Below are 10,504 nucleotides of genomic sequence, written 5' to 3'. Positions count from 1 at the left end.
ACCTCGTAATGGTGGTGATGATGCACATTTACAAACAGCCATAAGGAGGAACCGACGTGGTCGTCCGAGGGGTCGTGGATGAGGATCTCTAAGATCTGGAGCCTCCTAATTAAATCTACAACGTAATACGCAATCCCCTATAGCCGTCAACGTGCGTTACGCAGCAGTGGCAGCAGGCTTCTTAAAATTTCTGGGCAGGGCCGGTATCGGCGGGCTAGGCGGGTGCCAACAGGCTCAGCAGGGGGCGTTCTCAACAGGCTCGGCAGGCTGGGGCCTAGGAGGACTCGACAAAGGATTTCCGTTTCGGCGAATGTGACGAGACTCGGCGGACTTGGCAGACTCGGCGGACTCGGTTCGGCACACAGGGCGAACTCGAAATGCCCTCCACCGACAAACCCACAACTCCATCAACCCCATCCCTCCTTCACCGACAATCTCACAACTACATAGCCGCCGTCGCTTCTCCAGCAACAGTCCCACAACAACAAACAAACTCCGCACGGCAGTCAAAAGCCGATAAGAAGCCGCTTATCAAGGATAAGAAGCCGCTTATCAACGACAAGCAGCCGGTTATCAAGGAAGAGGAAGCCGATGAGCAAGGAAAACCGGAGCTGCAAGCGAAGGGGCAGCCACCCATCCCAAATTCATCAAGAAACTCGCAACCAGCCACCCAGTTGATCGCCGCATCCGCCCAGCCATCTCAACCCGCCGCAGCCCCCACCAAGAGCCAGGCCACCATGTCTTCACGATGTCATTGGGGGACTTGTGCTAAAACATTCAACAGCCCGGATGATCTTTACGACCACATCTGCGAGGAGCACATCGGACGAAAAATCCACAAGAACCTGTGTCTGCAATGCTCTTGGCAGGCATGCGGTTATACCGGTGCCAAGAAGCAGGACCAGATCACGTCGCACATCCGTGTCCATACCAAACTGGCGGCATACACTTGAGCCGAGTGTGGCCAAACGATGATGTGGCGCAGCGATTTCAAGAAGCACCGCGAGAAGAGGCACGGAAGAAGCCTGCCCCGGCTGCTGCGAAGTCCGATACGCCTGTTAAGAGTCATTCAGCACCGTCTAGAGTTGCCGAAGACTCTAATCGACAGAACGCGCAGCCCAAGAAGGTTCAAGAGAGTGACGCAAAAGTCGGTCGAGACTCGGAGAGACGGGACAAGCAAAAGAAGGTTAAAGAGAGTGACGCGAAAGTCGGCGAAGACTCGGCGGGACAGACCAAGCCCAAGAAGGTGGAAGACAATCAATCCAAGCTTACCGGAGGCTCGGATAAACACAACAAACACAAGAAGGTTAAAGAGAGTGACGCGAAAGTCATCGAAGACTCGGCGGGACAGACCAAGCTCAAGAAGGTGGAAGATGGTCACTCCAAGCTTACCGAAGGCTCGTATAAACATAACAAGCGCAAGAAGGTTTGAGAGCTTGGCTCCAAAGTCTCTTCTCGATGATGACTGGGCTCCGGTTAGGAAGCTCTTACTGTGCATGGTGGTATAATATTCGATGAGATGTTGCTTTTGGCGTTGGTGTTTGTTCTGTGTGTCTGGGTAGACGATTACGTGTTTGTTTGCAGGTCAGTTTTTTCTCTTCTCCAAAACTTGAAGCGTGATACTAATATCGGCTAGTCTTAGGATACTTCTTGGGTGGGTTTCATTACTAAACCGCTGCGACGGTCGCAACGAAATCTTTCCACACCCGAGTATCACGGTGGTTCTCTTCTGCAACGTCTTTGAAATGAAAAAAACATCACTTTTCGAGGACTTTGTCGTGAGTACCGGATTTCTGGCTTCCCAGCGATCAGAACAGCCCCTAATCGTGCGGATTAACAGAAACATCACACGGAAAATCAACCATACTCATAGTATCTTTTCTTCTGTTTTCCCGAATATAGTGGTATGTACCTATAGCGATCCTCTCGTGCGACGCTTTTGAAGATTCGAAAATACTGATTTCTCTGTGTAGCTTTTTTCTGTCCTTTTTTTGTCCATGATTCTGTGGCGCCATGCGCTCAGCATTGCTTGCTTCAAAAACTTTCATATCGTGATGATTAACGGTAAAATCACACGGGAAGTTAGGAAGCAGCAGGTGTCTTTTTGCAAGCTGATAGTGTTTTCTTCTCTGTTTTCCCATTTCGAAGCTTTTCTTCAGGATTTGCCGCGTGTGTACGGGATTTTCTGCTGGCGGTGACGGAATGAGGTGATGTGCGCTCGGGGATCGCGAATGATTGGAGGCAATAAATGTCGTTTTTCAAGTTAATCAATTTCGTGGTCTGCTCGGAGCTGGTAAATGATGTGCGAACCCAGGGATTGCGAATGATGCGAGACAATAAACGTGGCGTATCAAGTCAATCCATTTTCTAGGAGTGCGGTCCCAAGTTCGGCGGTGCGGACAACGTGGAGGCAACCATTCCGTTTCACGTCTCGCATGTCACGGTACGTGGAAGCTTACGCACAGTATTCGACGGTATACGGAACAGTCTCTCAATTCTCGCGATTAATCCACCTCTCTCGCTCTCCCAACTGTGATCGCTCGAGCCAGGCCCACTTGGCTCAAGCGTTCCCCATAGCCCGCTATCAGCCCTATCAGAACTCGCCAGTGACATCCATGCGAAGATCCTTTTGTGCTGCTCGCCGTGTCCCGTCGCCCGCGGTCCGTCATATAGTTTCCGTCAGCCGGTCGCGGCGGTGGCGTCCACTCAGAAGCTCCATAACCTTACACCCCACTAGTATGCATATACTTCGCCAGACTGCCATCCCACCACGGGCAATATGCATACCTCCACACTTCCACACCTCAATAGATCACGTAGTATCCCAAACGTCGTCCATAAATGACTCAAGCAGGTTTGTGGGGCGTATAGGCGGTCCAGATCTTCGATGCATGCATGCGGGCGAGCGAGAAAATTGTCGCTGCAGGCTGGATAACAAGCTGGAGTGAGAAGTCCGGCTTACGCTGCATGCGGGGTTTCCACATGCGTTGCTGTCGTTGCGTAGTCTGGATACATTGCGATAACAACGGCCTTAGCGTGCGCGACTCGCGATGTCCTGCGAGTCGGGGTCAAAGCTACTCCCGCCTTCACCACCGGCGGCGGGAAAGTGTTGATGTGATGTATCGCAACGGTGATTTCAACGGTGCTGGAAAGAAAGTAGTTAGCAGGAAGTCGAAAATACGGATAGAAAAATATAGAAAGACGAGTACCGAAATGAAACGTTGCCATTTTCCTGCCTAGAAGCGCATCGATTAAAGTTCCACAGTACCTAGCGGAAGCGGTCAATAGGCATTGACCTTTGCTGAGCAATCGCCGCGCGCGCTTACTCATCCCCGTCATCGACCTCTCGATTCGATTCTCGAAAAGCCGCCATTGAGCTCTTCATAGTGACAATCGGGTCTGTGACATCCAAGAGTACATACTTTGGAAACATGAACCAAAATCGGATGGATCGTGAATATTCTTCAGCCGAAGTCACCCCACCATAGGTACTACAGCCCACGCAACATCAGCCCGACATCGCAACCTGCGCACTAGTTACTTCCACCCCACCTGTTCCCACGCCCCCCAGTTCCGTAGCTCGAGCACTTGATGAACATCGAAAGGGATATCGGTAGCGAGGAGCTGACATCCAGGGATTGGGAGGCCTAAAGCCTAATCGTTAGTGTAGCCGAAGATGATCTACGGTAACATGGATCCGGATTTCGGTAGCGACAGTGACTAGTAATATCACGTTTTTCCACGTGTGATGACAGGGGATCTGTTGAGGGGTAAATTTTAGCGGCCGAGGTCGCGTGACGGCGATCGTTGGCCGAGTTGACGTAAGATATTACGTGCTGAAAAGGAGCAGTAGAATTGGAGTGCTCTCGGGTCGGGAAACGATGGTCACTCACGTCCGCCTGGAAACCGCATTGCCTTAACGAATGCTGCCACGTCCACTGCGCTCCGTCGGCTGCACCCCACCCTTCGAGATGATTTCCATGACTCTAAGAAGTGGTTCGCAAGTTCCAGTCAAGAAATAAGATGGATTACGGACATGGACGGAATAGAAGACACCACGGTGGCCTCAGAGGCTAACTCTTGTCGGAATGGGGTTTCCTTCTGTGAGGATATTCACAGTGAGGATGTCGCCGGCTCGGCACCGGGGGTCTCGGAAGTCAAATTTCGTCCGAATGGGTTTCTGCTCTGTTCTAACATCCACAGTGAGGGCAGGGGGGGGGATCCCGAATGTTGTCTGATAATCCGGAAATCATTCTGAAAAGTGCATACCATCCTCTCGCTTCCTGATTTTCTCGCTGCACTCTGTCCGCTGATGCTTCTGGTGGTTTCGGTGGCGCCTGTCGCTTGAAAATTAGATCATCATGGCCGAGAGTCAGTCCAACTCGGCTGTGAAATATTCAACATGAGGAAACCGGGCATTAAAAATGCTTGAATAGGGGACTTGCACTGGTCAAATATACAACTAACACGCCAAAGAAACCCGCAAAACAGTCGAAGTAAAGATATATCGAATGTCGATCCCCACACCCACAAGCCCCTCGCATCTGCGCTTCCTCCCGCGCCTCCTCTCGCTCGCCTCCACGTGCGCCTCCTCGCTGCAATCGCACCTCCGCCTATCCCCCGCCGCGCGGCAATGCATGCTCATGCACCACCGAATGATCATATCCAAAGCGATACGTGCCTGCGCGGCCTCCATGCGCGAGCTGCACCACGAGGTGCAAGAGTGCGCGATAGTGCTGGGGACGGCGATTACGGATGTGCTTGCGGTCGATGATGATGTGGCGAGAGCGTGAGCGCGGCTGAAGACCGCAATAGTAATATCCGTCGTTTGCTCCTGTTGACACCATACTTTGATCAGAATTGTTTCAGCATTGGGCACCGTGTAAAAAGACAATACTGACAATGTCTCCGCCACGAATGAAGTCGTAAATCCTCAAGCACGCCACGCTGGCCCCCACTTGTATCTTTTTTCACCACTGCCACGGGAAGGAAATGCTAGGTAGCAACCCTTCAGATCCCCCATCAACCTTGACAAGAATCACGACACCACCCTCATCGAGTATCGGTAGTGACAGTAACAGCGACAACGAACTCCGTGATTGCACAGCGGATGTACACTAACTCACCCTACCACGCACACCACAGAGAAGACAACCGGGAGCGATGCACCTGCTATTTTCTCATCAGTACCATATTCTACGAATCGTTGTCCCCCTTCTCCTTTTCTAGCTTTCTCACACCAACGGAAGATCATCGTAGAACGTACCTGGGCAGTGACTAGCATGATGTGCTCGCGGACCACTCATGGAGTCAGGACAGGACATGTCGTTGGAGCCCACTGTCGCGGAGTGGCTGTGGAACAGGGTGCATCGCTCAGTACCTGTTGTCGTCTCGGAGAAGCAGGGTGGTAGAGAGGGCCACTGCTATTCTAATGTCCAAGTTCGAAGGTCGTTATTACTGTTCCTGTCGGTACCTGTGCCTGTGAAATGTGTAGTTTCGTGACGATCGAAATCTAGGAACTGCGGGGGACGTCTAGTCAATAAACCCGGCGTGGCTTCAGGTGTACTCTACAGTACGTCGCGTCCTGCCCTGTAAGGCTGCGGCGTACTTCTCCTCCCGCTTCGAAGAGGTTCTATTATAGGGCTGACTGCGGCCCTAAAGTCAAGTCACATCGTCGCTACCGTGCCAAGAACGCACGAGAGTCATTGTGCGCCCCACGTTTTCCGCCGCTAGCAACCCAAAAAAGGGCCAAGACTCTATCCCACCACAAAACCGCAACCAACAACCAACACACCTTCTCTCCATTCCTCCACCAACATACAAACCAACATTTCACTCTTCCTCCTACTACTAGCCCTTCGGGTCAGACTATCATATCCATGTGATGACAGATGAACACCTTGGTACGTAATTCATTCCATTCGACGGTAACATGGAGAGCCAGACTTTAGCTAACGCTTTTCATCCCACTCAGCGAACCGCTTAAACTTGCTCTGTCTCCAAAAGCCGGAGGATCACTTTGTGATACCGATGGTGATTCCCGAGAAGGTGGCTACCGGTGGGGGCGGTGCCCCTTCTGGGACAACTACCTACCCAAATGTCTCCCAAAACTCAGGCCGTTCCCGCCACGGAAAGATCATCAACTTCATTAGTCGAAGATCCCAACGCCATGTAGCTCAACGCCACGTCGCGCAAAGATACCACCTTTTCAGCGCCTGCGGGGCGCTGAAGCCCTGCCCTCATCGCCTGACTCGGCTGGAAACGACATCTTTTCAAATGCCTGGTCGGTCCCGAAACCAGTCGTCTTTCTATCCTGCTCCCTACTAATTCCTTCTCGTCTCAGGCAATTGAGCATTTTCATCCGGACCGCGTCGTTCTCGATGAATCTGATGGAGAGGATAGTTATTACTACGTGGGCATGCCTGGGGTGGGGGGCAAAGACGCGGAGTCATCCCTGTTGATGCGCCGCACCGCTTTGAACGGTGAGCGTGTCCGAATCAGGGGTGAACAGATCGATATTTGGCTCTACGACGCCGAGGACTCCACCGCTGCTTTTGAGAGAGTGCATGTTAGAAGCTATATGCAAGATTTACAATGACTCAGAGGTAAGTTCAACAGATCCCATTTTATGAAAATAACACAACATGCTGATATTCTACCGATTAGAGCACAAGCACGACGACGATGAACGTTCTTTTTATTTTTGTTTTTGCTATAGTTTTGCTTTTGTTTTTGCTTTTGCTTTTGCTTTTGCTTTTGTTTTTGTTTTTACTTTTGTTTTTGTTTTCCTTGTTATGTTGTTATTTATCATCGCAATAAATTGGCGTCAGTGTCATAATCGGACTACATATTGCCATCGGATCGAGACATCCAAAGGTGCTATCTTCCTCACACAAGTAGCCCCCGCGCTGGCCCTCGCCTTCTTGTCCCGTCGTTTCTGTGTCACGCACAGCACGTCAATCGGCGTCGACGTGGCGCTCACGTGTTTAGAAGCGGAGGCGCCACGTGCTGCGCTAGCACTTACAACGTGCCAACCACGTGGCGGGTTCAGGTCCCGGTCGCGTGCAGGGATATGCCGTCTCCACCATCTCGATCACGTGCTGGTTCGTGCGACAACCAACGCGGTACTTGACGGAAATTTGCTGGTTATCCCAACTTCAATTCGATAGCCTGGTGACTCCTGGCGATTCCACACATTCTTCTCCGTAGGAACGTGTTTCCCGGGATCCTCCTGCTCGTGCAATTCATCAGTGAACGTTTGTCTCGGCGGCGACTGCGATATGGAAAGATTCACGTAACGGCAGCCCCACACCACCTTCGGCCGTCGCCCTCTTGTCGCAGCGTTATCTATGTATCTACGCCCTCGAGATAACCCTGTATCTGCACGTGGATACCCCACATCTCAGTTCATCCTGCGTTTGGTGACATCGTCCATGTAACAATTCGACCAAGCAGCTGGATGTGGTTTCGACCAGGGTTTTTCGGCGGGCGGGATAGTCCTTCTGATGGGCTATTCTGCGAGGGGAGTGGGAGCGGGAGTGGGGAGCATTATGGTTGGAGCTCATGATGAATGACCACGGCCCATCTCGCCAGTCGCCCGTAGGCGGCACCATGTTTGATAGTGTCACGAGGCGACTTGCACGTCGGGGTGGTAGTGTGTCGAAGAAATCTGAAAGTATGTCCAATTCGATTTTTGTAACGACTTCGGCCTTATCGATGACGGCGACACTGCGTCCAGCCTGGTGGGAGGGCTGTGGTGATTTTTGGCTGCGAGATTCTGTGGTATTAACGGAGTTTTAGGTGTTCGAATACGGGAGTTTGGAAGTTTTTGTGTGGAGTCATTTTGAGGGGCGGGGAAGCGAGGAAGCGGGGACGCACGCGACACGAGATTGGGGAATAGACAGCGATTGGCAGTAGAGTGCGGAGTGCAGGAGCTGATCGCTGTTGCTTTTGATCGCTGCCAACAAACGCAATGGATCGGCCAATCCGCTGCCAATCCGTGGACTGAAAGGTGAGCAGGTACTTGTGGTGCAAAGTACTGTGATGGTACTTGGGTAAGTTTGGCTTCTGTATACTGTCAGTGGTGTACTGCGAGGAGGAAGTACCAATGACACGGTACGGGGTAGGTACTTGTAGTCCATGGTGGGTCCGTGTACTTGATGCGGGGAAATCATAAGTAGATGCATCGCGGCATCCACAGGTTTGTGTACAAAGGCACGCGTGGTTGCCATTTCGTACTAGGCCGATCACAGTTATCGGGGAGCGAAAAGCAAAACATGCGGCGTATGCCGCGGTAAGGGTGGGCGAGCTGCAGCACGGATCGCTTGCATCGTTCAAACAGCATCTCACTATGAGTCAGTGTGCAGCACCACAAAGCGGGACCAATGTGGTAGCCGGGCTCCTGCCGAGCATGTAGGCGCTACCGTTTGTTTCCTTTTCTTTATTTCCTTTGCGGCGAGAGTCGAGACCATCATTCCAACACCACGTATTCCCGTCGAGGGAAAACATTCCAACAGCTGTGTGCCACCCACCCATTTTCCCGTTGCAAGAGGACTGGAACAATCTCCGCGGACAGGCGCATGATGATGCGTTCGAGGGAGCAAGTCGAAAGCAAAGCACAGTGCTTTACTAAAGACGTGCCCAAAGCACCCTCGCTATCAGCATATTTATCAGACAAAGGCGGCGACTCGGACCATGGCCATCAACCTTCACCAACTTCCGCTCGATGTACTCCGCATCATACTCAAGTTGCTGTAACTCCCGGACTGGGACGTAGTGCGTGACATACACCCGGGATTTCACGCGGCCATCGACGACATACTGCTGACTGTCTGCAGACACAGGGCGCCGTGCGAGCCGTTCGCCCTCCGGGGACCACACCGTCTGTCCACGAACATCGTGGCCTTGATCAATGACTATCGCAGGCCATCCACAATCCTGCCCGCACGTCTTCGAAAGCTGTATGACGGATTGATCAGTGAGGGTTCCTTGTTTGAAAGCCCGAATTCTGCGAGCAGCTACCATCAGTGGTGGCTGAAAACTTCCACGGTCTATCGACTTCTCGTCGAGGTCCCAAGGCGGTGGGATCTTGTCGAGGTCGTCGTGACGCCGAGCTTCCTGAGGCCCGAGGGCTATGGCGAAGTACCCTTTTCTGCACCAATCCCAGCCATTATCCCGCGCGCGAACGGCTTATCTCTGGCGAGGCTCAGTCCTGCGGTCCGGCACATGCAGAAAGAGATTTTTGGCGAGATCGCCGGTTTCGAATCTACGGCTCCTCCGTTTCCATTGTTCAGACGGCTCTTCTTCATTGCTCAACCGGACGAAATCCGCGAGACCACCTTCAGGCCCACCTTTGAAGAGCTGTTCACCGCCTTTAATTTCTCCGATATCAACAAGCCGTGGATCGCAGATGACTTCATCGACTTCGCCCCCTACAGACACCGCGGAAATAGCGCCACGGCCGCGGCCTTTAAACTTTTACTTCAGGTGCAGTGTTTCTTGCTGTCTCGCTGCGTGGTAATCTGCCCAAAATCGCGGTCTAGAAAATTCATACCGACGGTTCAATTTCTTGCTGAGATTATCGACGCGATCATCGTGGGCAACGATACTTCCAGTGCATGTGTCGTCTAGTTACCGGCCTTGACCGTTTCTCGAACAAGTGCTCGAAGGCGAGATCCTACCCATGACTCGTTTGCGGAATGGCGGAATCGGGTTGCTTACGACAGTGAAGAATGTTTCTCGCCGGCATATCTCGACAACCAACACTCCTAACTTGGCGAGGACTTCAAATCATATTATACCTGGTTCATCAGACACGTGTCACAAAAAAAAAAGCTACTAAACACATTTGTAATGTGGCAATGGGCAACAGCCCAAATGATGATCCATTAACGGCCACATACAACCACGTACCCAGCACCCAAAGCCGGGCAAAGAGGAATTCTGTGTTATAAGTATGAATATTGTAGTGCTGGGAGGGGGAAGACGAGGAGGAAACGGAAGGGAAGGAAGGGCTGGGGTGGCGGGTGAAATTTCATGGGCATTGGGCACGCAGATACATATATGATATAGACAAGACATAGCTAGCAGGAACGCAATAAATGGAAGGAAGCAATGCGAAAGAAAGAAGACGTTTAAGACATCGATGCCCAGACTCCGGTGATATTTTCTATCTAGTGTATATACTTCCTGGGAGACAAAGACCACCCACCGTGGGCCTTCCTTGGGGCTTCTAGGTTAGGTCAGCTATGTGCAAAGGAGGAAGACGGGTATTGCGTAATCAGGAGCCACTCACCCGGATGTCGACCGCGACAGACGCGCGGACGATTCCCAGGCCTGCCTGGGAATCTGAGCCCTCCCACGGCGGGCCTTGGTTATGCCCCGACTCCAGTAGTATTTTCTATCTATCTAGTGAATCGACTGGACACAGACCGCCCACCATGGGCCTTCTTGGCGGTTTCTAGGTTCGGTCAGCTATGAGCAGAGGAGGAAGGCGATTATCGCG

The 10,504-nt window shown here is 52.0% G+C and overlaps 1 protein-coding gene across 1 annotated transcript; it reads left to right on the top strand.

The window, feature by feature from the left end:
* Positions 1–749: 749 nt before the first annotated feature.
* Positions 750–938, top strand: BZA05DRAFT_318834 (uncharacterized protein; the record flags this gene model as incomplete). The annotated part of the gene is made up of 1 exon (XM_051480416.1): positions 750–938. A coding segment is annotated over one exon (189 nt), but the record flags the coding sequence as incomplete, so codon positions are not given.
* Between the last annotated feature and the right edge of the window lie 9,566 nt (positions 939–10,504).

The sequence above is a fragment of the Tricharina praecox genome (assembly GCF_024521635.1).
Source record: "Tricharina praecox strain CBS 144465 chromosome Unknown BZA05scaffold_26, whole genome shotgun sequence".
In the NCBI taxonomy this organism is placed as follows: domain Eukaryota; kingdom Fungi; phylum Ascomycota; class Pezizomycetes; order Pezizales; family Pyronemataceae; genus Tricharina; species Tricharina praecox.
Note: the sequence above shows the minus strand (reverse complement) of the source record. Positions and strands in the feature narration are given on the sequence as shown.